This window comes from Falco punctatus (genome assembly GCF_963210335.1).
Source record: "Falco punctatus genome assembly, chromosome: 12".
Lineage (NCBI taxonomy): Eukaryota > Metazoa > Chordata > Aves > Falconiformes > Falconidae > Falco > Falco punctatus.
In genome coordinates this window covers 13,942,951-13,969,837 of record NC_137592.1, presented here as the reverse complement: position 1 = coordinate 13,969,837, position 26,887 = coordinate 13,942,951, and the positions used below count along the sequence as shown (strand labels likewise).

The 26,887-nt window shown below is 63.9% G+C and overlaps 2 protein-coding genes across 4 annotated transcripts in view; both read right to left on the bottom strand.

Moving 5' to 3' along the window:
- The window catches only part of SLC29A1 (solute carrier family 29 member 1 (Augustine blood group)), a 34,718-nt gene extending 31,165 nt beyond the window's left edge, over nucleotides 1–3,553 (bottom strand). Inside the window, exon 1 of the mRNA XM_080407869.1 lies at nucleotides 3,366–3,553. The gene's annotated coding sequence lies outside the window, so the exon portion shown is untranslated. The remainder of the gene's footprint in view (nucleotides 1–3,365) is intronic.
- Nucleotides 3,554–5,084: 1,531 nt separating this feature from the next.
- LOC308071833 (uncharacterized protein) lies at nucleotides 5,085–25,174 on the bottom strand. Of its 3 annotated transcripts, none has more exons than XM_080407849.1 (32): nucleotides 24,390–25,174; nucleotides 21,136–21,243; nucleotides 19,605–19,760; nucleotides 18,753–18,884; nucleotides 18,446–18,637; nucleotides 18,267–18,350; nucleotides 18,033–18,151; nucleotides 17,750–17,864; nucleotides 17,404–17,490; nucleotides 16,971–17,086; nucleotides 16,663–16,807; nucleotides 16,336–16,442; nucleotides 16,154–16,220; nucleotides 15,834–15,968; nucleotides 15,627–15,758; nucleotides 15,130–15,386; nucleotides 14,889–15,012; nucleotides 14,530–14,724; nucleotides 14,079–14,234; nucleotides 13,374–13,594; nucleotides 12,855–13,032; nucleotides 12,378–12,524; nucleotides 11,761–12,153; nucleotides 8,581–10,122; nucleotides 8,095–8,175; nucleotides 7,768–7,854; nucleotides 7,552–7,643; nucleotides 7,230–7,315; nucleotides 6,594–6,660; nucleotides 6,305–6,468; nucleotides 5,873–6,007; nucleotides 5,085–5,658 (listed from the first exon to the last, which is right to left on the bottom strand). In XM_080407849.1, the coding sequence occupies exons 1-32, from the start codon at nucleotides 24,798–24,800 to the stop codon at nucleotides 5,423–5,425; spliced, it is 6,267 nt and encodes a 2,088-aa protein (XP_080263975.1). In that variant the 5' UTR covers nucleotides 24,801–25,174; the 3' UTR covers nucleotides 5,085–5,422. The 3 variants fall into 3 exon arrangements, with proteins under 3 accessions (XP_080263975.1, XP_080263976.1, XP_080263977.1); XM_080407850.1 differs by having other exon boundaries at nucleotides 17,404–17,487; XM_080407851.1 differs by lacking the exons at nucleotides 6,305–6,468; nucleotides 6,594–6,660.
- Nucleotides 25,175–26,887: the final 1,713 nt, after the last annotated feature.

Sequence of the window (26,887 nt, the reverse complement as noted above, 5' to 3'; positions counted from 1 at the left end):
CTGTGCCGCAGAGGAGGGGCTGGGGGTGAGCGAGAGTCACAAATCTGGGGGTATGCAGCAAAGTCCAAGGGCAGAAGCTCCAGCTCTTTGTTTGAAGGTGTTGGAAAGGAGCAGGGCAGCATTGCTTGTAAGTAACACACCATGCAGAAGGGCAGGGGTACCGTTAGGAAGCAGATTTCAGGGTCCTGCTGTTCACCCAGGATGGATCACACGAGGACACCCCACAGTGAGTCTCCCCGAGCACAATACCTGTCCTGCAGGGCTGTGTTCACAGCTCAAATGCAGGCCTCAGAGAAAGGGCTCCTGGCTGGTCCTCCGAGAGCCCTGAGTTGACTAGGATGGGACGGGATGGGGAAAAGCACAAAACATACCTCCTCAGCATCGCTCGCTTCTCAGAAGGCAGCTTGCCTGCTTCTCCCTGCAGCCCTGGGCTATAAGGCAGCCAGGAGCATCCCTGTGCTGCTGCCAAGTGCCTCAGGGACAAGAGAGGTGCTACCTTCCCAGGGGCTCACAGTATAAGACTGACTCGACACGTCCATCCACAGCTGATGGGGACTCACAGGCAGTCTCTGGGGAAACAGCCTATTCTGCTAACACTGCAACCCAGACCTAGTAAATCTCCTTTCTGGCAAGCCAGAATGGGGAAAGTCAGCCCTGACAACAGTGGTGGCTGGCTTCCCACAAAGACTCCCCATTCTGAGAAAAAGCTGCAGGAATCACCTACTCCCTGCCATCTGTACTCTCCCTGCAGGACCTTCCATCTCTGCTGGGTACAAGCAGGTGGAAAAGCCTCACCTGGTTTTCGCTAGTGCTGTGTCCTGGGATGGTACTGCTGGGAAGAAGCTTCATAGCAAGGCCGAGCTGCTGCATGGTGCCCAGCAGTGCTGCTGCTGACCTTGCTTTGCAGCTGCAGTCATGGAGGTGCTGGGATCCCTGCAAAAAGCCATGCCTCTTGAGAAGAAAAAGAATTCCATGAAAGCCTGGCTTCCCAGTAAGTCCTGGAGTGGCTCATTGCTGCCAGCAGCTCAGGTCAGACCTGCCCGCTCTGATGCGGGACAGACTGCTTAGCTACTGCTGCCTGTATCTCCTGTCCCGCTGCTCCCAATGCCACCCAGCTTGCCTTCAGGGGCACTCTGGCTGCTCCTGGCAGGGGGCAGGGGCTCCTTATACATCTGTGCATGAGACAGCCAGTGCAGCACAAGCAGGCCAGCAGCAGCTCGTGGCTGTGCTCCTCAACCGTGTCCTCCATCATCCTTCCTGCGCAGGCCTGGGGACCGTGACGGATGAGCTTCACTACCTCCTACCACCTGGCCATGCCAGTTTCCCTCATTCCCTACCCTTTGCCATCCATTGCAGCCCCCACAGCACCCACTCCCTCCCTGAGGCAGCACCAGGGCACGGGACAGGTAGGGACAGTGAGCAGTGGCAAGGACCCTCTTTTCTCACCTCTCGCACAAGACCTTTACCGGAGCAGCAGAGCAGTGCCCTGACCTTGAGAGGCACCATGGATGCGGGGGTAAGTGAGGTCAGGCTCTGGCAAACAAGCCCCAGGCTAAGCCTCGGACCCCGGGGGCAGCCGGGATCTCTGCACCAGGTCAAATCATGCTGAGGACATGGGGCACGGTGCCTGGGGAGGAAGGAGCTGTGTGGGGAACGGTGCAAGGGCAGAGGGCTGGCTCCCAGCTCCCAGCAGTCAGTCTACAAATAGAAAGGGTCATGGGAGAGTGCCTGGCTATGGGGACAAAGGGCCTGCGAGAGGCAGATGCAGTTGCAGAAGAAGCCCCGGCAGGGAGGCAGAGGTGGCACAGTCCCAGGGCCTCCAGGAACAGGAAGGGCTCCCTGGCAGTGTCCCCACCCCCGGGGCCATAGAAGAACATATGGGACTGGCAGGGCAGGGAGGGAGCCAGTGCTCAGGGAAGGCTGGGCCTGACAAAAGAAGGTGACAGGGGCCAGTAAGAGGTGATCGTGCCAGTCCTGAGGTGACATCCTCCGGGGGCAGGGTAACCAAACACCGTGCCCAGCTGGTTGGTGCTGGGGTGGGGGTGGGGGGCGGTGGCATTTGCTGCCCTATGGCACTGTACTGGTGCCAGATGTATCTCTCCGGACAGGTCCACTGCCAGCCCCCCGGGGGGGGTCCCGGAGGGGGAGGGGAAGGCAGCAACACCCAGCAGAGCGAGGAGCGAGGGGCCGAGCGCGTTGGGATGAAAGCACCCGTCGGACGGCCTGCCACCCCCGCAGCACCCCAGCATTGCCGCCCCCGCAGCCCCCCAGCCCTGCCCCGCCCCAGGACGGGTGCCAGGGCTACCCCGGAGCGCCGCCACCGCCGCCGCTGGCGTCCCCGCCCCGCTCCAGCGCGCCCCGCTCCGCGGCAGCAGGCACCGGCCCTTACCCCCTGCCCTGCCTGCAGCCCGCGGCGGCAGCCCCGGCCCGGGGCCGGCCCGACCCTGCCCGCGGCACGGGGAGCTCCCGCCCGGCCCCGGACGCAGCCGCCCTCGCTTACATGCTTTTCCCCGGAGCTGGCAGGCTCCTTCCCGCGGCGCTGCCGGCTGGCAGGGCAGGATCCGCACCGTTCAGGCAGAGCGCTGCCAGCAGTGCTGCCTGCGGCTCCCGGCCGGGTCCTAGCGCGCTGCCTGCCACGTCAAGGACACCGCGCAGACGGGCGCAGGACAGCCCCAGCCCGGGCCGGCCCCGCTGCCGCCGGCGCTGCAGCCCCGCGCTCCCCCCGCCGCCCACCCCTGCCTCGCACCCGCTCTGCCCCGGGCCCCCCCGCTGCAGCACCCGCATCTGCGAGATGGATGCTACCGGGGTCCCTCCGCTGCCGCAGCCCCGGCACGGGGATGTCCCGGGCTCTGGCTTTTCCCAGTGCCGCCCCTCCTCCTGGAGCACACAGCTGGTCCTCCTGCCCCTGCGCCCTCCTGGGGACCCTGCCCTGTGGGTCCCTGCCCCGGGAGCCGGGCATCGCCGTACTGCGAGCTGGCCCAGGCAGGGATGGTGGGTGCCGACAGCGAGCCCCCCTCACCGCTGCTGCTCCCCCCTTTCACTCCCCTGCTGCAGCGGGGCCAGGTTCCAAACCCTCCTTGCAGCCACGGGACTGGAAAGCCCCGAGTCCTGGCTGGGGTCCCAGAGCATTGTCCCCCCAGGGTGGGTGAGCGAGGCAGTGGGTGGTGGCTCTGGGAGCTCAGCGCAGGCCCCCGGCTGCAGGGTGACCTTGCAGCAGGACTGCCGTGCAGCCGAAACGGGGGGCAAGTACTTGGCTCGGCAGAGAGGGGCTTGGAGCTGAACCCCCTGCTCGGTACCCGGGGAAGCAAAGCACTGCAGGGACGGCGCTTGCTCTGCGCACCTCCCCGCCGGCACCCTGCCCTTACCTCGCGGGCTCAGCTCTCCTGGGGCCAGGTGATACTGCCTGCAGCCTCCTCGCTCCAGGTGCCAAGCAGGGTCGGGGGTTCCTGTGGCCGCCGGACCGGGCTGTAGAGGCTCTCCCGCCCCGCCGGCTTTGCAGCAGAGCGGGCTTCAGAGCCCTGGCGCCGGCTGGGGCCGGCTGAGCACGGCTCCCGCTGGCTCAGCAGGTGGAGGCTGCATGCACGGGCAGATTAGCAGGGGGAAGTGGCTTCTGCCATAGGAACTGCAAGCAGGATTTGTCAGCGGGTTGTAGCGGGGCTGAGTGCCAGCGTGGGGAAGGAGAGAGGGGAGGTTGCAAGTGGGCGGCCACCCCGGGGGGACACGCAGCCTGCGCAAGGGGGACAGCCCCGGGTACCAGTACCGAGAGCAGTGCTGCAGGTGCCAGCATCATCCCTGGGATGGTGGCACATGTCACCCCATGCTGCTGTGCTGGACTCAAGCCATCTATGGTAGGACAGTTGCTGAACCCTCACCCCACCGTGGATTGGCATCAGACCCCTGGGGCCAGCTGGGTGGCCCTCAGCAGAGCACCCTGCACCCGCTGCCCCCTCCGCCGGGCCCCTCAGCTGCTCAGGAATGAACTGGCGCCTGCCCACCGGCTGCTTTCCTGGTATGTCAGGCCGGAGCCACGAATGCGGTGCCTCGACCTCCTCCCCGGCCTGGCCAGGGCTGGGCCCCTCCCAAGGCACGGCCCCCCCAGCCTGCCATCCCTCTCGCCTCTTCCCATTAAGGCAGCACAGGCAGCTGAGCTTTGGTGCTGGGGGAAAACAGGTGCTGGAGCCAAGAGTGATAAAGCCAAGTGGAGGGTGGGCCGGCGCAGGGGGAAGCACACCCCTGCCTCCACAGCAGCACCCCTTGCTGGCGTTTCCTCCCCCCCCTCACTGGAAGCACGGAGAAAGCCCCTCTGCCAGGGACACTGGTGTGCCCACCTCCACCTCACTGCCTGTCCTCAGCCCCAGAGACACTGTGGGAGGGAGACGGGGTGGCGGGAGCGTTTCTCCTCTCCCAGCCCTTGCTGCAGAGCTGGGCTGCAGCCAGCACTTCTATTTTAAGCCCCACAACGTGTATGAGGGGGTGAGGGGTGTGCGCAGCTGAACCTAGCAGCCTGCTGGGGAGAGGCCCTGCTATACACAGCCCCAGAAAATTCCCCTTCTCCCCCCAGGGGCTGGTGCATGCTCAGGGCAGGCTGAGCCAGCTCCTCTGCTCCCTTCCCAGCACGGGTGGGAACTGGCACAGCTGAAGCTGGTGTAGCCTGGTGAAATGATTGCAAAATACCTGGGATGCAGGAAGCCCTGGGGGTTTGGCCACGGTTCTCTGGCCCCCTCCATGGCACACAGCATTTACCTGCCATGACCTGGGCTGGCAGCCATCCTGCAAGAAAGGCAGGCAGGCCTGGCAGGGCTGTGCAGGCAGGAGCATCTGCTCTGTAGGCAGCAGCTTCCCCACTGAGCTCCTGTGGCAGGGAAAAGGGGCCCAGGTGCCCTGTGGGATTAGCTGGGCTGGATGCAGCCACAGAAGAGCCACAGGACAAAGCATCCTTGTGAGAGGCGCGAGACAGTTCAGGCTTCTCCCTGAGCAGTACCAAACCCTGCTGCAGGGTCCCCCTCACCTGAAGCTCCCCCCACCCCTTAGCAGGGACCACCTTGCAGAGCCCCTCTCCTACTGCATGAAGGAAGAAACTCCCAGACTGTGTCTGTCTGTTTTTTAATAAAAACAACCACCTCCACCCCTGCTTGTGCTGCGTGTCGGCAGGGCAGGATGCCTGGGGAGCCGGCAGCACCCAGGGAGAGCAGCCAGCAGGCAGGCAGGAGGGGTGCTCAGCGCCGGGCTGAGGCTGGGGGCTGCGGTGGCTGGGGCACAGTGCAGCCCCGGGGCCGGCTGGAGCAGAGCTGCTTGCTGCAGCCTTTCTCCCCCAGGGAGGCAGCAGGTGGTGAGCTGGTGCTGGGAGTGGAGACCATGCCAGGATGGCACCCAGGAGGAGGATAAAGGGCAGGACAGGGCTTTTCTCCCCCTTGGCTGGGGCTCACTCCTTCTTCCCAAAGAACTTCTTGAAGACGGATTTGTTCTTAGGGCGAGGCGGGGTGGGGGTCTTCTCCCCCACCGTGTCCCGTGGGCTCACCGGCTGGGCCACAAAGGAGTGGCAGCGTGCCCGGGGCAAGGCTGCCGCTTGCTCCCCAATGTACAGCGTGACCGAGTAGCTGCTCCCGGCCTCCACAGGCTCCTTGGGCACAGCCACCGGGGTGATCTTCTGGTAGGTGGCTGCAAGAGGGACCAGTCGGTGGGGAGGGCAGGATGCCAGCAGGCACTGCCAGCCACCCCCCAGAGCCCTCCCCGAGCGGGGGGCTGCAGCCCAGGGTGCAGGGATGTGGGACGGGGTGGCTGCTGGAGCAGCACAGCACCTGCGCTCGGGTGTCTGTGGGGACAGGGGCAGTGGTGCCACCTCCTGGCAGTGACAGTGAAACAAGGGCCGTACCTGAGGTGAAGGAGTAGGACCTCCTCTTGTTGGCCACCAGCCCGTAGTCGTCGTCTTGACAGCTGTTGTCCCACAACCCGGGGGACCCCCTGGGTGACCACTGCTGCTTCCTGTGCCTGGCCTCATGAGTGTCCTCTGAAGCACAATGGAGACATGTCACAAGGCAAGGCCACCACAGGACACCTCTGTCAGCCCCAAAGAGGACAGGGAAATGTGTGGTTATCCCAGGATCCCAGAAAGTGAAGGGATATAACTGGCCCCTCTCCCAACCCCATTCCTGGGCATGGGGGCCCTGGGACTCCTGCCCCAGACATTACCAAGGTCAAGACTGACCGACAGCCTTCAGCCTCCCCTGGTCAGCTGCCTTGCCCCCTTCTGGGCTGGGGAGAGGAGTTGGGGGACAGCAGGAGCCCAGCCAGGCAGGAAAGTCACCTGCTATGGCCACAGCCCCATCGGCTCGGCCATCCCGACCGCCCAGAGGCTGCTGCAGCCGGGTGTTTGCGCAGGGTAGCACCACGATCTCCTGGCTCTTGATGGTTGCGACCTGATGATGTCCCCAGAGATGAGAGCTCCCAGGGCTGGGGACCTTGCTGAAACTGGAAAGTAGCAAAGATTTAGAGAACCAGACTGGCCCACCAACGCCCTGCTGGGGCAACACACGCTGGCAAGCATGGGGGAGTTGTAACAACGAGACCCAGCTAGCTGGCTCCTGGCTACTCACCCCCCAGCAGCGCCGGCGCCCTCGACATGCTGTGCTGCCGCCTGGAAGTAATCAACTTTGGGGAAACCTGGGGGCACAGCAAACATTCTGCTGGGTGCTGACAGTGCACAGGATCATCCCATAGGGCCAGCGCCAGCTCTGGGTGTCCACGCTGCATGGCTGGCCCCTCTGACCTGCTGTAGTGCCTGCTCCTGGTCCTGCCAACCAGCCCAGGATTTTGTGGCGGGGCCTCAGCCCCCCTGGGTATGGGTACAGTACCAGGAAGACCTCAGTATTATAGGTCCCTTTGCCTGGAGGGCAGGCAAGGGGTTTCCAGGCCCCACAGAGGAGACGGAGAAACACTGAAGCACAATTATAATTTTCCTGACACTGGCTTTTTGCTGCTGAGGCTCTGCTGACGTCAGTTGTGCTATTCCTGATTTATAACTGTGTATGTGGTGTGAAAACAGAGCCTCCAAATCCTGCCTGGCAAAAAAATTGCTGTTCCCAAGGCAGGTTAGGAGGATGCATAAATCAGAGACAAAACCGTGCTGCTTCTCCTCTCACCCCCCGTACATCAGAGGGCTTGGTGGAGGCTGCCCACCCATGGTAACCACATAGAGCTGGGTCCCTGCTCTGCCAGCAAGGGCTGCTCACCTGAGTTTTGCTGCAGCTTGGAGACCCATTCGTTCATGAGGGGCTGGGAGGGGGCCCTCAGGAGGTACTCGGAGCCATCCTGCAGCCTGTGGCAGGGGAGAACAAGTTGACAATGAGACAGACATGGGGTACAGATACCACAGCCCCTACCAGCCTGGGAAGGAAGGGAAGCAGATGAGAAAGAAAGAAGGAAATTCTCATCTGAGTACCGGACTGAGCTGGCCCTGGCTGGAGGTACTGGCATGTGTCTGTCCCAGCGGGGACACATTACCAAGGGCTGTGGCTATGAGACCCCAGCTTGCCCTGGGTTGGGGTGACTCACTGAAGCCTGAAGCAGTTGGTCTTCTTGGTGTATTCGATGTCTGGGGTGCAGACCGCCCCGGAGAGGTTCAGGGGAAGGGCCACCACAGAGCTCTGCAGCACAGGGAACAGCAAGAGCAGCAGGGTTGGCAGGTTCTGTCTTCCCTGGCCCCAGGGGCAAGGGCACCCTGCTGCCACCCCTCCATCCTACATGTCACCCCGCTCTCCCCCACTGCACCTTGAGGCTGTCCCTGCGGTCCTGGTAGAAGCACAGTGTCTGCCTCATCAGCACGGCATGGAAGAGGCCCCAGGCCCGGCAGTTGGCCTGTAGGACACAAGCAGGGGACAGCTGTGATGTCAGCAGGTCTGGGAGCAGACAGGCAGTCCCATGCCACTTGAAATGCAACCCTGCCCCGGTGGGCTCTGCCCTGCCAGCATGGCCAGCAGCACTGCCACAGTAGTGCCAGGAGCATCCCTGACTTCACTTCTACCCCCAAAACTTGGATGCTCCCCACCACATCCCAGTACCATCAGTCCTGAAGGAGCCCCACAGCCATGCCTATACCTTCCTGCCTCCTGTTTGCAACACGTGCTTCCTTTCCAGCGTCCCCTCCATCATCTGAAACTCCGTTTTCCCAGGAGGGGCCTGCAAGGGGACAGGGGGTGAGCAAAGCAGCACTGGGGCTGGCGATGCCAGCCCAGCCCCTGGGCACACGGTGTTTGTCTGTGCCATCCCCTGCAGACAATGCCAAGGTGGGAACGGGACAACAGGAACAATTTCCTGGCCTGGGCAAGGGTTGGGCTGTTTGCAGGCCCTTGGGGTGAAATGCTGCCTTGCTAAGGCTGAGGGCTGGCAGGGGCGTGCGTGCTGTGAGGAGCCCCCCAATTCAGCACCTAGCTCTTCCCCATCCCACCAGCTGGAGCAAAGGGGCCACCAGCATTGGGAAGTCCCCAAACACAGGTCACGTTTACCAGAGTGGGTAACCCAGCTACTGCCTGGGGCGACCCCCACCCCCCCGCCTGACCCCGGGGGAGAGCCCCCAGCTCTCACCTTGCTGCCCTCTCTCTCCTCTTCCCCATGCCTCCGCCGATCCCCGGCGGCAGGGCCATCCGAGGGGGCTGCAGACACCAGATGCTCCACACGGGGGGACACCCTGTGCCTGCTGGGGCTGCCACCGCCGCTGTGCCCTGCACCAGGGCTTTGCTCTCCTGATGGGCTGTGGAGGAGCTGGGCAGCAGTGGGAAGGGTGAACTTGGCCACTAGCACGTTGTTGGCTGATGAGAGGATGAGGGGCCCACCGGCAGCGGCATCGGGGCTGGGCAAGCCGCCTGCCCCACTCTCTGGCCGGCGGTGGGCACAGCTGCCTGCCGGTGGGCTGGGTGCCTGCTGCTCGCCCGCCTCATCCCAGATGGCCTGCAACTCCTCCTCCTCTTCCTCAAACTGCCTGCGGGCAGGGTGGCAAACCTCCCCAGTGCCCAACACAGGGCCGGGGGGCTGGGGGGTCCCCAGCGCCCACTCAAAGACAGAGAGCTGGGTGGGGGCGGCGGGGGAAGCTGGGGACCCTCTGGGCTGGCTGCTGCCAGCTGGCCGCTCTGCGCAGGCAGCGCCAGGGATGGCTCCTGCCCTGCCTGGGATGCTGGCAGAGGACGGTCCAAGCTCCAGCCAAGGGGCTCCGCGATGCCTGGCCCTGCTGGTGGTGCCAGGGCTGCCGTCCTGGCCCAGCCGGGCAGCCAGCACATTGCCCTCCCTGCCCACCCACTCGTGCAGCACGCCAACGCGGGACGGCTGGCTCAGCCTGAAGTCCTGGAGGTCTTTGCTGGCGCTGCCAGGGCGCTGTGGGCTCCCGTGCGCCTTCCCAGCACTGTGTGCCCTTTGCTGGCTGTAGCTGGGGTTGAAGCTCACCTCCTCAAACCACGTTCCTCGCTCATTCTTGGGGGATGTCCCCAGCCCCTCGCTGGGCCCCGGCGCACTATGCCTATCCACAGCCACCTCCTCCCGCCACCCAGCCCTATGTGTGCCTGTGGGCTCCCATGGCCTCAGCCCCCCACCCTGCCTCTGCTCCTGCCCCTCCGCCTCCTCCCACTGCACCGCGGGCCCTTGGTGGCACCCCTGAACCACCACATCCCTGGGAAGCTCCAGGCTGAGCACCGAGCCCAGGGAAAGCTGGGGGCATATGGCTTTTGGTTTGAGGAGGTGGGGGTCCTGGGGGGCTTCCCCACACTCAGCGTCGATGTCCCGCACCAGCGGGTTCCTGACGTAGAGCAGCAGCTCTCCGAGCGGGGGTCCAGCAGCGGCCGCCCCTGCCCCCCCCTTCCTCCGGCCACACTTCTGAGGCCACGTGTTGCTGGGGCCCTGGCGCTCCTCGGGCGCAGGCTGCAGGGAGCTGGCGCCCATGATGCCCTGCAGTGTCAGCAGCCGGGCCTGCTCGGCCCTCGCCTGCTCCCGCCGCTGCAGGCTGTTGAAGATGGAGCTGGCCCCAGCCCTGGGCAGGGTGTGGGAGGTGGCCAGTGTCCCGCTGCTGGATGCTGGAGGGCGGTGGGTGACAGTGGGCTGCTGCTTCGTGCCAGGGGCTTTCCCAGGCTCCACCTGCACCTGAAGACACAGAGAAGGAGAGAGTGACCCCCATGGCTGGAGCCTCTGCCACCCTGCGCCGACCGTCCCCTCTCCATGCTGCGCCTGGGCAGCCAAAAACGCTCACCAGCAGCACATGCAGAGCTGGGAGTGGCACAGCTTCACCTCAGCCCCCTGCCGCCCCGAGGGCTGCTCCCACCTTGGCGCAGGCAAGGAAACCTCTGCCCGTGATGGAGTCCCCCAGCTGCAGTACAGCAGGGGCTGCCTGTGCCATACGGCCCGCCCTCCAGTTCCAGCTCTCCCTCCAGCACCGCTACCCTTCGAGCAGTTACTTGTGGGCAGCTACTGAGACAGCAGAGACTGCTGCCCACCCCTGCCACCCCGCCTGCCCCAAGGCAGCAAAGCAGGGCAATGCAAGGGCAGGAGCCGAGCACAGCTCCTTCCCCTCCCCTTCCCCGCGGATACACTCTCCAGCCCAGTGGCAGCCCCTCTCCTGGGTTTTTGCAGCTTCAAGGATGAAAGTAAAGGGCTTTGCCTACAGGAACTGGAGCAGTGTCCCCCTGTACCCCTTAGGCAGGAGGGGGCCTGTTAACCAAAACCCACCAGACAGCGCAGCAACCCTTCGCCCCGCCTTGATGCCCTCTGGCCCCCTGCCCTCTCCCTTGGGCTACCGAGCCTGGCTGGCTGGGTGCCAGCCACAGCTGCCCTCGGGGCAACTCGCACACAGCCTCTTGCACAGGCTCTGGAGCAACAAATCGATGCAAGTTCCAACAAAATACCAGGCTCCAAGCCCCTGGGTTAGAAGCCATGCCACCCAGAGCAAGCTCCCCCCCAGAACGTGCACCCTCACACAGCCCTATCCACCCTTGCCCCCTTCAGCTGGCTGCACTACTGCTTCCCCCAGCAATGGAGGGGGGAGGCTCTCCCACCAGCTCACCGTGCCTCTCACAGTGACCAAATCCACTTACCTGGGGGGCCAAACTGCGGCCAGCCCCATCCGTGCCCCCTCCTTACATGCCCCAGTACCCACATGCTGAAGCCCACAGCACTGGGAGGGTTCCCCCTCTCCTGAGGAACCACCGCCAGCAGGGCACAGCGGCGTGGCCAGGAGGGTTGGTAGCAGGCAGGTTCATGCCATGCAGCCACTCTGCCCAACATGCAGCCTCCCCTGGGAACGTTACCTCTTTCACCAGCTGGCGAGGTGGCTTTCTCTTTCGCTTTAAACTACCCCAAGTGTTTCCTAAAAGCCCCTGGCAACGCTTCCAAAAGGTTTTACAGCCTGAGGGTTTAGTGGCAGGGAGCTGAGCGAGGGGAGAAAGAGACACAGAAAGAGTTGAGGGCAGAGTAGGCAAGGAGCTGCAGCAGCAGAGCGCAGGCAAAGGGGGTGGTGCAAGGTGGTCCTTAGCCCTCGGGCATCGCTCATCATGGAAACAGCCAAGGGTCCCTCTCCTGCGACTGACACAGCCCTACAGCTTGCTTGGAAGCGGCCCAGGGGGGTCCCAGTACAGCAGTTACTCGGCAGCCCCCAAAGCCTCCCGGTCTGCATGGGAGCAGCGCTGTGGGGAGCTGCCCTGGCTGCGCGGCGGCGGCTGGCCCTGGGGCAGGCGCTGGGTGCTCACCCATGGTTCGGCCAAAGCCGCCTACCATCCCCAAACGTACCATCCTCAGTGCCTCCTCCCCCAGCAACTCGCTGCCAGCCACCAGCTGTGCCTTCTTCTTCTCGCCTTTCTTGCCGATGCTGAGGATGAGGTTGACCGTCCCCCCCAGCCCACTGGGGCCCCGCGGCGGCAGCAGAAGCGTGGAGGTCTCGGCAGGATCCCAGATGACAGCCTCCTTGGGGGGTCCCACACCGTGGGGTGTTGAGCTGCTGGCCTCCCCCCAGCTCCGCTCCACTCCTGATGGGGCACCTGAGAGGAGCAATGTTGGTGGGGAGGTGGCTGTTCCGTCTGGTGGCTCTGGTCTTTGCACCGGCTCAAGGAGGGAGCAGGGTGTGAGCTCCACTGGGCTGTGGATGCTCTCCAGCTGGGGCCAAGCACAGGGGCCACACTGCTCCTGGGGAGTGAGGCAAAGGGGAACATGGAAGAAGGGCTGCCAGGGCCAGGCACCTTCTCAGGACAATCTTCCCTTTGTCCTGCCTCAAACCTAGAGAGACCCAGAAGTATTTGCACGCATCCCTCCCCTACTCCTGCACCACCCACTCCATCCAGTGCCTCTGCTACACTCAGCCTTGAGGATGATCTGGCTCTCTGACAGTCTCAGCATGGCTGGATACTCACTTGGCTGGTGAGGGATGTGCCCGAGGGGCTCTCTGGCTCCCTTCTGTCCTCCCGCTTGCTCCCTGGGTCCCGCTGGTGCTTCTGTGCTCGCCAGCGCACCAGCACCCAGCCCAGCATGCTCTGCAGCTCCTCCAAGCGCTCCTTTATCTGAGGGGAGGAGAGACGCTGGGCAGCCTGCCAGGACCACTGGCCCAGGGACAGTGGCCCTACCAGGACACCTCACTACAGAGCAGTTTTGGAGGTTTTTGGGAACAGGATACAGTCAGTCACATTATCTCAGGTCTCTGCATCCACTGCTGGGTGAAAGTCCTTCCTGCCCTGAGCAGCCCCAGAGATGCATGGCCAGCCCCATACCACTCGCTGGGGCTCTGCACCTGCACCTTGCTCTCTCCTCCAGGGACTGTCCCCAGAGGATTTTGGGGGGTGCTGAGGATTTCCCCCACCCCGTTTCCCCGACCCCATTTCCCCTGTCCTTACTGTTGCACTCAGGTAGTGATCCTCAGACACCAGCTGCTGCCCCAACGCCGCCAGTGCCTCAAACTCCTTGAGCTTCCCTTCGATCCTCCCCTCCAGCTCCTCACATGGAGTCTCCTGGAGACCATGACTGCTTGGGCTTTCAGAGAAGATCTGAGCACGCGTGTCCTCTGTCCAGGAGCTGTGGGCATGTGGGCTGTGGGCTGAGGGAGCTGAGGAATGACGCAGCCCCTCCTCAGCCCTGCCGGCCCCAGGGAAGCCGCTCCGACACTCAGGGATGGCTGGAAGCAGCTTGCTGGGTAGCGGCACATCTGGCAGGGCAGGGCAAGATGCCGTGGGGCTGCCCCACGACACGCAGCCCTGGGCACAGCCCTCTGTTCCAGGTTCCCCGTGGTCTTGCCTGGCTGCAGCTCTGGCATTGCCCACATACTCGCCAGCAGCCTGTGCTCTGGCAACACCACATTCCCCCCAGCCCCCCACCAACCACCACAGAGGCAACCCCGACAGCTCATCACCACTTACATCATGGCTAAGTAATCCTTGAAGAAGTGCCGCAGCTGGCCAGCCTGCTGCACACGGGCCCGAGTCTCCCGCAGCAGCTCCTGCAGCCCTGCCCAGGCCCACAGCGTCTCCTGCACCTCCTGGCTGACGGGGCACAGCCGAGCAGGGCAGAGCTCTTGCAAGTGGGCAGCTGCCCTCTCCAGCTCCTCCAGCTGCCCCCGCAGAGTCTCTGACACTGCACACTACACATCACAAGGCAGAAAAGGTTCAGGATGCATCTAAACCCTCTGCACCGTGCATTCTGTGATGCAGGGATGGAGGGGAGGATGCAGGGATGGAGGGGAGGATGCAGGGATGGAGGGGAGGATGCTGGCACAGGGGCTGCAGGGGAAGTGCAGAGCCACCCTTGGTGGGTAGGACAGGCAAAGCGGAGGGCTGCCTGGTTTGACTGCTCTGCTCACACGAGCCACCTCCCCATCCTCACGAAGATGAGTGAGGTGCTGGCACATGGGAGCTGACGCAAGCTCTCTCCCCTCGCTTGGCCCGCATTGGCAGAGGGAAGCGGAGTGGGGCAGGGCTCAGCTCTGCTGGAAAATTCCAGCCTGGCCTGCTGCTATGTGCCAAGGCTTATGCCACCTAAGCCCCCAGGGGCCAGCACCTCCCTGGAACGGCCCCAGCCAGTCAGGATACCTCCCCACCAAGGGCATGGCCAGCTACGGATCTCACCTCGATCTCCTGCTGCTGGCTCAGCAAGCCCTGCAGCCCCTGGAGGTCCTTCTCGCTTTTCACTGCGGTGAAGCTGTTCTCTGCTTGGGCAGTGTCCTGAGCCAGGGCCTCAGCTCTGCATCGAAGGGCCTCCAGGCGCGGGGAAACCTCCGCCACCTGGGTGGGTGGGGTGGGGAGAGAGATGAGCCCTGGCGTGGGACACCCTGGGCCACCGCTCGCCATGCAGCCCCAGCCTAGGAGCACCCTACCATACACACGCAAAGGGCGGGGATCACCAGCCACAGGAGGGATGAGGATACCAGCCTTGCACAGAGTGGTCCTCATTTATCCCAATGCCCTTGTGTCCCGCTGAGACCAGCCAAGGTCCATGCCCAATCCCAACTAGCCAGCATGTCCAGCTGCAGGCAGACTACCTGGCTGCATCCCCAGACCTTCTGCCTCCATCCCCTACCAACTGCTTCAGGCTTTCCATCTCCGCTGCCACCTCCATGACGCGCTCCCGCTCCTTCGCTGCATCGTTCAGCATCTCCACAGCCTCCTGCAGCTCTCCCAAGGGGTGGCTCATGTCCTCACTGCTCGGTGGCTGCCTGGCCTGGGCTGAAAGCAGGGGAAAAGACCCCTGCGAGCCGCAAGGCCTGCTTCCTGGCTGAAGCCAACAGAAGCACTGGGTGTGAGGGACATGAGGAGCGGCCCCCCAGGCAGCTGGGCTGGAGGAGGACGCCCACGGGGCCCCCCGCTAGCCATGGACCAACCCTTGGGCCGGTCCCAGGTGCTAGGCAATGCCAAGGGATGCCTGTCCCCACTGCTCACCGCTGCAGGTCCCTGCTGGCTCCGTGCCTCCTCCTCTTGCAGGTCCTGCAGGAACTCAGACAGCACCAGGGAGTCACGCAGGTCTGCTGCTCGGCGCCGCAGGGCTGCCTGCACACGGGCCAACCTGCAGGGACAAGTGCCCGTCACAGGTGCCAGCACCCTCCACATCTCCTTGGGGCAAGCATCCTCCTCCCCGCTCAACCTGGGGACCAGAGAGGAGGCACCTTCCCCCAGGACTCACTTCTCCTCCACCATCTCCACCTTCCTCTGCATCTTCCTCGCCCCTTCTTGCTCAGTGGGTGACTTGCCCATCACCTCCTCCCGCAGTGCCTGCAGCTTGAGGCCACACAGCAGAAGCTGGCTCTCCAGCTGGTCCATCTCCTCCAGGTCCTTGCGCAGCTCCACCGGGCTTCTCATAGTGGCTGGCTCCGACAGCGACCCAGCCACAGCTTGCAGCCATCGCTCAGCCTGGTCCAGCTCCCCCACCAGCCTCAGTGCCTGCAGGGAGAGCAGGGAGCCCATCAGCCTGGCTCTGAGCTGCCCAGAGGAGGCAGGAGCCATGCTACCACCCCACTGTGGGTACCCGGGGCACTGGCAGCTCAGGTGGCATACATCAAGCAGGGCCAGCTAGAGATGTTGGTGCCAATGCCCCAGCTCCCGTCCTTGTGGGCACCAGCCTCACTAGCTGCTGCAGTCGGGGTACACACCCGTGCCACCCCCAGCCCTGCCTCCATGTACCTTATCGATCTCGTGCAGCACGATGCCATTCTCCTGGTGCTTCCTCTGCAGGTCCTCCCAGAGCTCCCCCAGCTCCCGCAGCATGGCATCTACCTGCGGGCTGCCTGGGGGCCTCCCCGGCACCGGCCCCTCCTGGGAGGCAGGGAGGGCAGTTAGGGTGGGCCTTGCACAGTGTCACCCCACCACCCCACACCCAAGGGGGCTCACCAGGAGCACAGCCCTGGTGCTGGAGCTGGGGTTCATGGGCTCCTGCTGTGTCCATGCTGCCTCTGAGCTCTCCATATCCCCCAGCAGACATGGAGGGACTCCAGAAACCATGCTCTCCTTGTGTGGGGACACGGTCTGCCAAGGAGCAGGGAGACATGGTGCGTTAGTGCCCAGACAGGGGACGGGCATGCATGCACAAGCATGCGCGCCCACAAGCAGCAGGAGGGGATCAGGGAAGGGAATCCCTCCCCAACACTGGTTTCCTTGGCTGGGCAGGGAGAAAAGGGGATTCTTGGGGGAGACATCACTCTGTTCACCACCTGGCAGACGTCCTGCACCTGAGCCTCTGGCTGCCATGTCCCCCACTCAGCCTCTGCCTCTCTCCTCCTGCAGTGAGAGGGATAACTGGGACTGCAAGATCCCCCCTTGCACAGGGAACCTCCACCCTTATCCCCTCCGACTCCACATCCCATTCCCCACAGCCACCTCTGTGAGCCAGTACCTTTTGCTGTCCCCTCCATGAGGGGGCTGCCCCACCACTGGGGAGCCAGGGCTGCTCTCCTCCCCTCTCTTGTGCTCTGCCATCTTCCCCGGCACATCCTTCAGCACCTAGGACACAAAGGCTCCCTTTCCTCCTCTGCCAGCACAAAGCATGCGTTGCTTTGCCCCAGACCTAGCACTTATCACCTCCCATAAGCGGTGGGGGCAGGTCCAGGTGTGCTCAGCTTGTGCTTTGCCTAACACCCCAACCCCTTTCCCACAAGCTCCCTCGTCTTCCCGAGGCAAAAGTGCTGGAGATGCCTGGAGGAAGGCAGATGCCTGTGCTCACTGTGCTCCAGGGGCCTCTGGTCCGTTTGTCTCCTGCTTCCTTCCCCACAGCCCCACGGCCGCTACCATCTCCTCGGGGCTCAGCGCTCGTAGCCACAGCTTCGCCCCCCAGGGAATTGCTTGTCAGTGCTGGAGCCTTCTCTGTCCTGGGAAAGGGGCACAAAGGAGGCCCAGGGGAGCAGAGGATGGAGGGAAACCTTAAGTGGAGCTGGTGCCCCAGAGACAGCCTGCCAGGGGTAACCCAGGTCTTTCCCCAGTGCTGGGGAGTCAGGGTCGTGGCCCTGGGGCTCCTGCCAGGCTGTGCCCTACCTCAGTGCCTGCTGGAGCTGCGCCCAGCTCTCCTTGACATCTCGATGCTTGGGGGTGACTTGGGCTGCCAGGCTGGGCTGCAGGCTGAGGAGCTGGGACACGGTCACATCCAGCATCTGGAGGAGAGAGCAGCCAGGGAGCAATCACATGGCTGCTGAGGGACGAGCCACCGTGGCTGTGGTGCAAGTACATGACCACAACCCAGCACCAGCCCTGCAGTGGCAGGAGAGGCAGCCAGTGCCAAGCCCGGTCCCCTGCTGCCTTGGGGAGGATCCACCATCCATCACACAGTCTCGGCCACCCCACACGGCTGTGGGGTGCCCACCAAGCCCCTAGCCCTGCTGGTGCCAGTGCTGACCCAGGAAGACACACAGCCCCCCTCTGTCAGAATGCTCCCCAGGGCTCAGAGGATGAGGCAGAGCCTTGTACTTACCATCACCTGGCTGGCTATGTCCCTGACATCCCGATCCCGGCACGGCTCAGCCTCCCCTGGCTTCCCTACACTGCAGATGCTCTTCTGCTTTAAGAAGAAGTTGCAGTGAGCAGTGTGAGGAGGACGGGGCCCTGCCCTCGGCTCCAGCAGAAAGGAATGCTGCAAAGCTGTGCTTGCAGCTCTGGCTCCCCTTCTCACACCGGAGTCTGTACCCCAGCTCTCTCCCTGAGCCCCAGGCTGAGGGTGCCGGGACCACAGCAGCCCCCACGCAGGGGAGGAGAGTAATGTGCTGCCTGCCCAGTTTCGCTCTGGCCATGCAACAGCCCCACACCAGGGGTCCTGGTACCTTGGCATGGATGGCCCCAAGCAGGGTATCTGCTTGCTGGAGGAAGGCGGCCACCTCCAGGGCCAGCTGCAGAGCCTCATGGTGCTCCTTCAGGGTCCCCTGCAGCCGCAGCCACCTGCGCGGGTGGAAGGGGAGAGGTGAAGGGCAGCCTGTGCTCCCCTGAGGAGCCATGCAGAGCTGGGGTGAGGGTGGGCAGGCAGGAGGCTCGGGGGGTCCTGCTTCCCAGCTCACTGGCTCCCAGTGCCCGGCTTGGCTCTTCTCAGACTGTCCCTCCTTCACTGACATTTTGTTGAGGTGCTTGCGCCGGGCTGAGATGCTCCTGCTCTCACTTTTGCCTTGTTTCTCCAGCTTCTGGGCCAGGCTGTTCAGCTCCTTGTGCAGATTATGGAACTGCTGCTCCTCCTGGTCCGAGCAGAGAGACAGACATCAGCATCCCCCATCAGGGACCTGTGCCATGCCCTAGGCTCATCAGGTTCAGGGTTCCCAGCATGCGGGCGGCCCCCCAGCAGCCTCTCACCTGCTTCAAGTCAAGGATGCGGCGGGTGAGCTGGATCTTGTCCAGGCTTTCTTGCAGGAGGGCTGCCAGGGAGGGCTTCTCCTCCTGAGCCAGGAGATGGTGTGAGAAGGCAGGGAGACAGCCAGGCTGTCCCCCTCCTCACACTGTGCTCCCCAGACCACACTCCCCGGACCCCACACCTTGTGCCTGATCCATGTCTCCAGCTGCTCGGCTTTCCTGTTGAAATCCTGCAAGCTCCGCAGCCCCCCCAGCGCTTTGCTCTGGCTGGTGGCTGTCTGCTTCAGGAGCTGCCACTGGTCCCGCAGCGCCAGCAGCTGCCTCTGCACCGCCTCAGCATTAGGGCTTGCCCGCCACATCAGCTGCTCACCCATCTGTGGGGAAAAGGGACCCACTTAGCATCTGGGGCTCCCAGGGACCCTCCACTGCAGAGAGCCCACGGGCACGGGCGCCGCAGAGAATGGGAGCCATGCCGCTGCCCAGCATCACCTGGTTGAGCTTTATCATCGTGTTCTCGAAATCCTTCATGTCCCGCTGCAGGGTCTGAGACACCTCCTCCCAGTCCTGAAGATTGCAGCCGTCCTTCAGGTCCCACAGCTTGCCTCGCACCCAGCCCTCCGCCTGCAACGTGGGAAGAGACACATGGCCTGGCACCTCCACCAGAGCCCCAAGGATGCAGCTTTGGGGACCCAAGCCCAAACTCCCCCAGAGCCATGACAAGGACTGACGGGCACCCTTTCGGCTGATATCCCACTTTCTCTGAGCACCAACAGGCCAGCAAAGGGGCTCGGGACGGCATCGGTGGTGATAGGGGTGGGAAGGTGAGTGGCATCTTGCTTCTTTCCAGCATCTGCCCCAGCCCAGCAGGAGAAGCCCTGCCTGCCCCCCGCCTCCCCCCCCTGCCCCCCGCAGGCCAGACAAGGGAGTCTCTGCGTGGGACATCCCTGCACAAAGCATCTGTTATCCCTGCACCCTGCTCTCCAGTGCAAGCGCCCGTGCACCCTCCCCAGCATGGTGCGGAAGCAACCCCCCTGCACCATCCCCATTCCCACGCTGCTGGGGAGGGAAGGGAGCGGGGAGGAGGATGGGGGGCGGGAGGAGCGTGTGCATGTAGGGAGGAAGCAGGGCCCTGGTGCAGGCTGACCCCCTCTCCCCAGGGCCGACAGCCAGGCAGAGGCGGCCAAACATGATCTCATGCCACAACCATGGCTTCGCTCGGGGCCAGGAGTTCAGCCCTCCCCGCCGCGCACCCCACCCCGCAGCTCACATGAAAGGCTGCCGGTGGCCCCCCCGCCCCACTCCCCACGCAGCCCCTTGGGCAAGCACCCTAGCTGGCCTCACCTGCAGCATCTCCCGGTTGAACTGGGCTACCAGAGGGCTTGGGTCGAGGAGCGGGGCTGCTCCTGTGCCGTTTCGCCCATCGCACCTTGGTGCCGCAGCAGGCTCTTTGCCCTTGGGGCTCTCTTTCCGGGGTAACAACACCGGGGGTCCTGCCAGCTGAGGTGGGCACAGGTGAGGGGGTCAGCATACCACCCCAAGGAGCCCTCCCCATTACCTCCCAGGAGCATTTCAGAAACCCAAATAAAGTGCGTCAGCCTGCCTCATCCTCAATCCCACTCCTTCACTGACGTATTTGGAGTTCTCTCCCAGCACCCTGAGGCACTGCTCCCTTCTACCAAGGCCACGTCGGTGGCTTTCACAGCCCTGGAAGGGGGTTGCCAGGCTGTCCCTTAGCCCTCGGTCATTCCAGGCTGGCGGGATGGCACCCAGCACCTGGGCTGGTCCATGCACCCACTCTGGAGGCAGATGAGGTGCTTGCTGCTTGTCCAGCCGGAGGCTGTGCATCCCTGCGAGGAGCATTTGTGTCTGTGGCATCCCTTTTATGTCACCCCTGAGGACACTGCCAGGGGATGAGATGGGATGGGGAGTCATGGGGCAGGTCCGTGATTAGCTCAGCCCACCACTCCTTTAGGGGCACCCAAAGACCCCCATCCCAAGCAAGCAGTGCAGGGGGGACAGAAAGTGCAGCATCTCCTCTGGGACTTGGCTTCGTGGCCAGCTGCCGCTGACGAAACCCTCTGTCCAGGCTCCAGCTCCGCTGGAGGTGATGGCGAAGGTCAGCCAGCGAAAGTGCTGGCCCCTCTCCAAACTCAGCCCCGGGCCCAGCTGCACGCAGCCCAGGGGACAGCACAGCCACCCGGGCACTTGCTTCCCACCCTGCTGCCCAGGGATGGGGACCTGATTGCACACAACTGGTGGCAAAAAGGAGTCTGAGCATCTTCAGGAGAAACCCAAAGGCTCAGGGCTCGCTGCCGCTTCTCACCAGCCAGAAATTACTCCTGGGGCTGACCCAGGGCAGCCTCCCTCCCCAAGGGGGGTGGGTGTGAGCTGCCCCATGGGGTCCCAGCTGCCCCTGAGCCCACCAGGGCACGATCCCCCAGGAGCCTGCAGAGCAACAGGGTTCGGGGAACTGTTTCAGGCTCTCTAAGCACTCTGGCATGTGCTGCCCTGCTGACGGCATGGGAGTCGCTTTTCAAAGCCTTTCTGCCTAACCACAAGAACTACAGAAATCCTCTGTCTTATTTTTTTTTTTTAAACAGCAACACAGATTCTCAGGCCCTCCTGTAGCTCTGGGATCTTCAGTCTCTTGACGCTGCCAGGGCTGGAGAAGCCTGTAATCTAGCTCCCTTGGAAGCAGTAAAACCTCTGGGCACTGGCCTGGAAGTTGACCCGTCACACCCAGCTTGCCCTTTTGCTCATTTAAAGCGCCGAGGCTCCATCTGTGCCCCACTAGCAGCCGCCCTCACTTGCTCAGCCTCAAGCTGCACCCCTGGGTCAGGTCCTCCTAAACAGTAAGGGCAGGGGGACGTACCGCATACAAGGGGGAACCTCTGTCCACCAGAGAGCAGAAACCACCGGCCCAGAGGCTCCCAGCCTCCTGCTCCTCATCCTCAGCATCCACATCCTTCTTGAGGAAGACCTAGAGAGGGGAAGGCACAGCCATGAGCCTGGAAGCGCTCGGCTGTCCCAGCAGCCGAGGGGACGGAGGAGTGTGCCCCCCACTTCCCCCTGCCCTGGGCCAGAGGAGGCTGCCGGCAGCACACAGGCACTGCTTGGCTGGGCTCTTGCCCGTCACTCCTCACGCATCCAGGCCAGGCTCCTCCGAGCAGCACCTGCAGCTCCTGCCACATGTCCAGCAAGTGGCAAAAGCTCTGACGTCTGCTTTGCTCGGTGCTTTCTGCATTGTAGCTCACACACATTCATGCCTTTTTTCCCCTTGAACTGACTTGAAACTTGGCACAAACCCATTCAGTGGTCACCACTGGCCCCTGGTTGTCTAAGGATGTTTAGGGTCAGACCTCCCTGCCCTCCCCAGGACAGCAGGGCAGAGGTGTGAGTGCACAGGAGGACACTAACTCCACCAGCATGAACCTGAATTCTCTCAGCTGCCTATCCCTGATCTCGGCCTGGCCGGGAGACAAGAATTAAGGGGGCGGCTGGCTCGCAGGGAAGGGCTCCCACAGGATGGGGGCAAGGGTGGGAGCAGGAGAGGCCAGCAGGAAGGAAGTCCAGAAGCTGCAGCCAGGCATGGAGAGGAGGTCCAGGATGAACTCCGTGTTACCTTATCCTTAATGGAGCCCAGCCCCAGGAGGAGAGGTGCGTGGGATTGCTTGGATCATGTACAAGGGCAGTCACTCTCATCCTCTGTGGATGGATCTTTTCTTGGGCTGCTGGATGTAGCAGGCCAATTTAGGGACCTCCTTCCACTCTCTTCTTGGGGTCACCTTGCTGTCTCTGTAACAGCCATCCAAGCGTGCACAGGGCAACACAAAGTGGTGGGCAATGTGTGCTGCCCTGACAGCCCCTCCTGTGAGACTGCAGCAAACAGAGTGGTGGATCCCATCACCACTCGGACTATACTCCAGACTGGGGACAGTGTCCAAGGGGGAACCAACCCAGGCAAAGTAGGAGAACTCACTCCCTGCACAGAAAGTGGCTTCTTACCATCTCTAAGAGGCTGCAGAAAAGTCCCAACATGGATGGCAGCCCCCAGCACTAGAACAGCTGCTACCAGAAGGGCTCAGAGCCCCAAAAACAGCTCAACAACCCTATAACCCCTGGGAGACTAGCACTATTAGACCTTTCTGGAGGCCTGCAAAGCCTGGCTGGTGGCTGCAGAGGACCGACCACCACACCATGCCACAGCATCCCATCCCAAGCAGGAAGAGCGGGCAGGGAGCAAGGCTGAGTCACAGCCTGGCAGGCATAGCGAGAGCTCAACGTGTCTGGCGGGAGGGTGCCAGAAGGACCCCCCTGCCTGACCAAGAGGTTTGGATGCCTGTTTAGGGAACGGTGGGGAGCTAAACACGAAGTGCTTATGGGGTGTAGGACCCTAGGAAGCTCCTCTTCTAAGCAGCGGTGTCCCATACCAGCTGCAGCCTGTAAGCCACCCCAGGGCTCAGCCATGGGAGACAAACCTGCAGGTGAAAAGGGAGCTTTATTTAAAGTCCCCATCTCACGATCCATCAACCGCAGGAAAACAGGGCTGCCGGCACAAGGATGACTTCATCCTTCCCGCAGTACTGCTCCACCGGGACTGCCGCCCCCCCCCCCCGCCGTCCCGGTCCCTCTGGCCAGAGCTGTGTCCTCGTTCTGGCAAAACAACAAACTCTTGCAGCAACTGAAGGCTGGGAGAAAGAGCTGTGCCTTCCTTGGCATCTGTGAGCTGCTGTGCTAACCACTCCCCAGCAGGACCCCAGGCTTCATGACATGAGCAAAGCCACGCATGAAACAAATGCAGCGGCCTCAGCTGCCTCCCCTGCGAATACTGCTTTCCTTCATTAAAAACAAAATTAACATGGCACACACGCTTGCTGCATTCCCGTAGAAGAATAGGTGTCAGTGACTTCTCATGAGCAAGGACGAGTGGGGTCGGACCCTCCTGGGCTGCACTGTGCCCATCCTGGAGGAACCCCCCATCCTACAGTGGCAGGCGTGAAGGGCAGAGCCAAGGGCCGGGGGACGCACTTGGGAAAGCCGTAACGTGCCCTGGGTGGGGGACAGCGCTCCCCTCTCTCCTCCAGCTGCCAGCCTGCCTAATGAATGTTTCCCCCTGCGCCCTGGCTCTTTCTCTCCCTCCCAAAGCTCCATCTTGCAGCCTGCCCCCCCTCCCAGCTCCACCCCCCCTGGCCGGACAGGGAGGAGAGGCCGATCCTGGCAGCCTCCCAGGAGTCCCGCACCACAGCACCATGCCGAGCATGTGTCCCTACCTTATATGAAAGAGGGGAGCCCTCCTGCCGATGCCCCTTGGGCTGCGCAAGCTCCAGCCGCCCGGCGAGGACCTGCCTGCGTGCCGGAGGAAGCAGCAGCTCTTGCGAGGCTGTGCCTGGCCTTTATTGGCAATGAAGACGAGGGTTTTGGCAGTGGGCTGTACAGCTCTCCCTAGCGCTATCCCGCCGGGAAACCAGCTGTTACGGGTCGGGGTTAAATCCCAAGGAGTTCCTGCCGGCTCTTGCCAGCAACGGCGAGGTCTCTGAGCTGCTGTCCGCCCCATCCCTGCTACACTGGGGGTCTTCCAGGCTCTGGCATTGTCGGATTCGGACCTCCGTGCCAGCTAGCGCTCAGACTCAGAGGGCAGGGTGCCGGGAGCCCCGGGTCCTGCTCCTAGCCTTGTCCCAGCTCTGCCTGGCTGTGTGACCCTTCACGAGTCACTTCCCTTCTCCCTGCCTCCGTTTCCCCTCTGCTAAACGGGAGAGCGAGTTCCCAGCTCCCCGCACACAACCGCACCATCACGGGCATCCCAAGAGCTGAGCCCTCCACCGCCGAGCTCTGGGGCAGAGCTTTTCTGGGTCGTCTAAGCGCTGGGGAGAGCTCACCTCCAGCTCTCCCGCACAGACCTGCCCTCCACCCCACCGGTACAGAGAAGTGCGTGCGGCGGGGAAACCGGGAGGAAAAGCAACCACCCCGGGAGCTCTGTAGCGAGCGCTGCCTGGAGGGTAGGGGGCCAGGGCAGCTGGGAGCCGGGGCGCAGCCCCCCCAGGACCTACCCGTCCCTCGGCGGCCTGGGACAGGGAACCGCAGGGGGGACGAGGAGAGAGCAGGGCGCGGGGTCCGGGGAGCGCTCACCTTGAACTGGGCTTTCCCTGGCCTGCTGTTGTTGTTGTTGTGGTTCCTCTCGCCGCCGGTCCGGGCAGGGTCCCCCGCGCCCCCCTCCCCGTGCCAGTTGGACAGCGTGATCTTCTTAATGGAGCGGGCGAGGGAGGCGCGGCTCAGCCGCTCCTCGTCGGTCCCCCCGTCCTCGCCGGGGCTGGGGCTGCGGGGCCGGCCCTCGGGGGCGGCGGGGGCGGCCCGGGCTTGCGCCAGGTAGAGGGAGATGCGCTCGTTGAGGCTGCGGCGGAGGCCGCGGTGGGTGTCCAGCGCGGAGGCGAGGGCGATGCCGGGACAGGCGTCCGCGGGGAAGTTGGCGGCACACTTGGGCAGCGAGAGCTTGGTGCCGATGGTGAAGGGCTGCACCTTCCTGGCCGTGCTGCCCGACATCCTCGCCCTGCCCGTCGCCGGGCCCGGCCCGGGCACCGCGGGGCGCAGCGGCAGCGCGGGGCCGCCGCCGGCCGGGAAGCGCCGGTGATGGAGACCGGCCGGGCGGCGCCGGCTCCTTCCCCGGGGCGGGCGGGCGGCGGCGGGGCCGCCCCTTCCCGCGCGGTTGCTCAGCGGGGCGGCCCCGCGGCGGGGGGCAGCGGGGCGGGGGGCGGCCCGGCTCCCATGCTCGGCGCGGCCGGGCGCGGGCGGCCGTCGGGCCGCGGCTGCCGGGGCGGACCCTCCCGCCCCCGCCGGGGCGCGTCCCCTCCCCTGCCCGGGTCCCTCCTCCCGCGGCGGGCAGGGGAGGCGGGGGGCAGCCGCCGCGCCCTGCCCCGGCCGGCTTCAGTCGTCCGCCTTCTTGCGCAGGTTGAGGAGGCAGAGCAGGCAGGTGAGCAGAGCCTGGCGGCTCTCCCGGGAGCGCAGCCGGCGGCCCAGGCGGCGCAGCGGCGGCAGGAGGCGCTTGCGGGCCAGCGGCAGCAGGCGGGCGAGCAGGGCGCGCAGCAGCGGGGCGGCCAGCGGCGGGGCGGGCATGCTGCCCCCCGAGCCTGCGGGCGCAGCGTCAGCCCCCCCGCCCTCGGCAAGCCGCCTCGGGGGGCTGCCTGGGGGCTCCCCACGCGTCGGAGCTCCCGAGTCGAGCGGGCTGCGGGAGCCCGAGCGCGGGGCACTCGCCCTCGGGGAGCCTGGGGGCTGCTCGGCTCGGGGGAGACGCGCTGGACGGGACTCCTCTACCCACCTCTCCCCCTGGCCACTCTTACCCGCCTTAGGATCCTTCCTGCTCCGGGGCACTGCTCAGCCCTCTGTCCCAGAGGAGCCTGTACCGCTCAGCTCCCCCCACGTGGACCAGCCACCAGCCCAAATGGCAGGAGCAGCTCCAGAGTGAGGGACAACAACAAACCCACCCCCCCAGCTGCCCATTTAAATGCCCCCTCCTCCCAGGCCAGACACATGCTCCCTGTAAGCGATACTGCTCCTCAGCCTGGGACCCCATTTGTCGGGGCGGCGGTGCTGGGGGAAGAAGGGGGGCGAGGGGCGAACAACATCTGCCCACCGCAGAAATGTGGGCTGGCAGGACTGGGGTCCTGTTTCCTACAAGGCTTCGCCAAAGCCCCTGAGCCGGCGGATGGGTCCCAAATATGCTTGCCTGTCATTCTCTGCCAGCGCCAGCAATTGCCACCCTGTTCCCACAAGAACCAGGAATGCAGACCAGGCGGGCTGCCAAGGAGTGCCACGGGATGGCCCATGGCACAGAGCGTTGAGGAGCAAATGGGCACTCCCCTGGGGAAGAGCTGGGATCTGGCTCCATGCAGGGCTCCAGAGCAGGCTGGTAACCAGTGTCCCATGCTTTCCAGCTGTGCTCCCAAGCTGAGCTGGCTTGGGGCAAGCAGCCAGGGCCCTACAAACCAGGGAGCACAAGCTAGCCAGGGGGAGGGTGCAGGCAGGAAGGTCCATAGCTCACGTCTGTGCCCTTCCACTTCCCTCCTGCACCTAACCTTTGTTTTGTTCCTGGTGGCTGTCTGGCTTCGTTTCCTCCCCTTGTTCCCTTCAAAAACCCTGCCAAGGCCCTGCTCTTGGCTCCCACTCAAGCAGAATTTAGGAGAATGAACAGACGCGAGGGACTGAAATCTACTGCTCCATCTCCCGGCCTCCCTGATGCAAGCTGTCCCTTGCTCAGTGAGTCCCATCCAAGGCTGGTTAGTTCAGCCAGGGTGACCTTTCCCAGCCCTGCGGATTCCTCTTGGGGAGCCAGCCATGGATGAGGAAAGTGGGCTGGCTGTGCCTCAGCACAGAGACGCCATGTGCCGAAACCAGAAACAGCTCCCCAACAGCTCAGCTCCAAGTCCAGGAGCTACAAGGACCGGGGCTGACGTCAGCCCCTTGGGACTTGCCTCCCGGAGGCTCCTGGGCTCTGGGTTTGCCGTGGTCAGAGGGCTCCGGCACAGGCACACTGCCCTGCTGCATGCTGCTGCCGGCCCCGTGCCGGCGGTGTTACGGGAAGTGGGAAGAGCTCAGGCGAAGGAAGCAAGAGCCAAAGCTTTGCTGCAGCTGTG

Bases quoted from the DNA above. Each gene is read 5' to 3' on its own strand.
- LOC308071833 (XM_080407849.1), bottom strand. From the start codon at position 24,800: ATGTCGGGCAGCACGGCCAGGAAGGTGCAGCCCTTCACCATCGGCACC. The intron at 18,885-19,604 runs GTGAGGCCAGCT...CCCACGTTGCAG, and splicing joins TCAACCGGGAGATGCTGCAG to GCGGAGGGCTGGGTGCGAGG. The intron at 17,865-18,032 runs GTCAGTGAAGGA...CCACCCGCGCAG, and splicing joins CGCAAGCACCTCAACAAAAT to GTGGCTGCGGCTGCAGGGGA.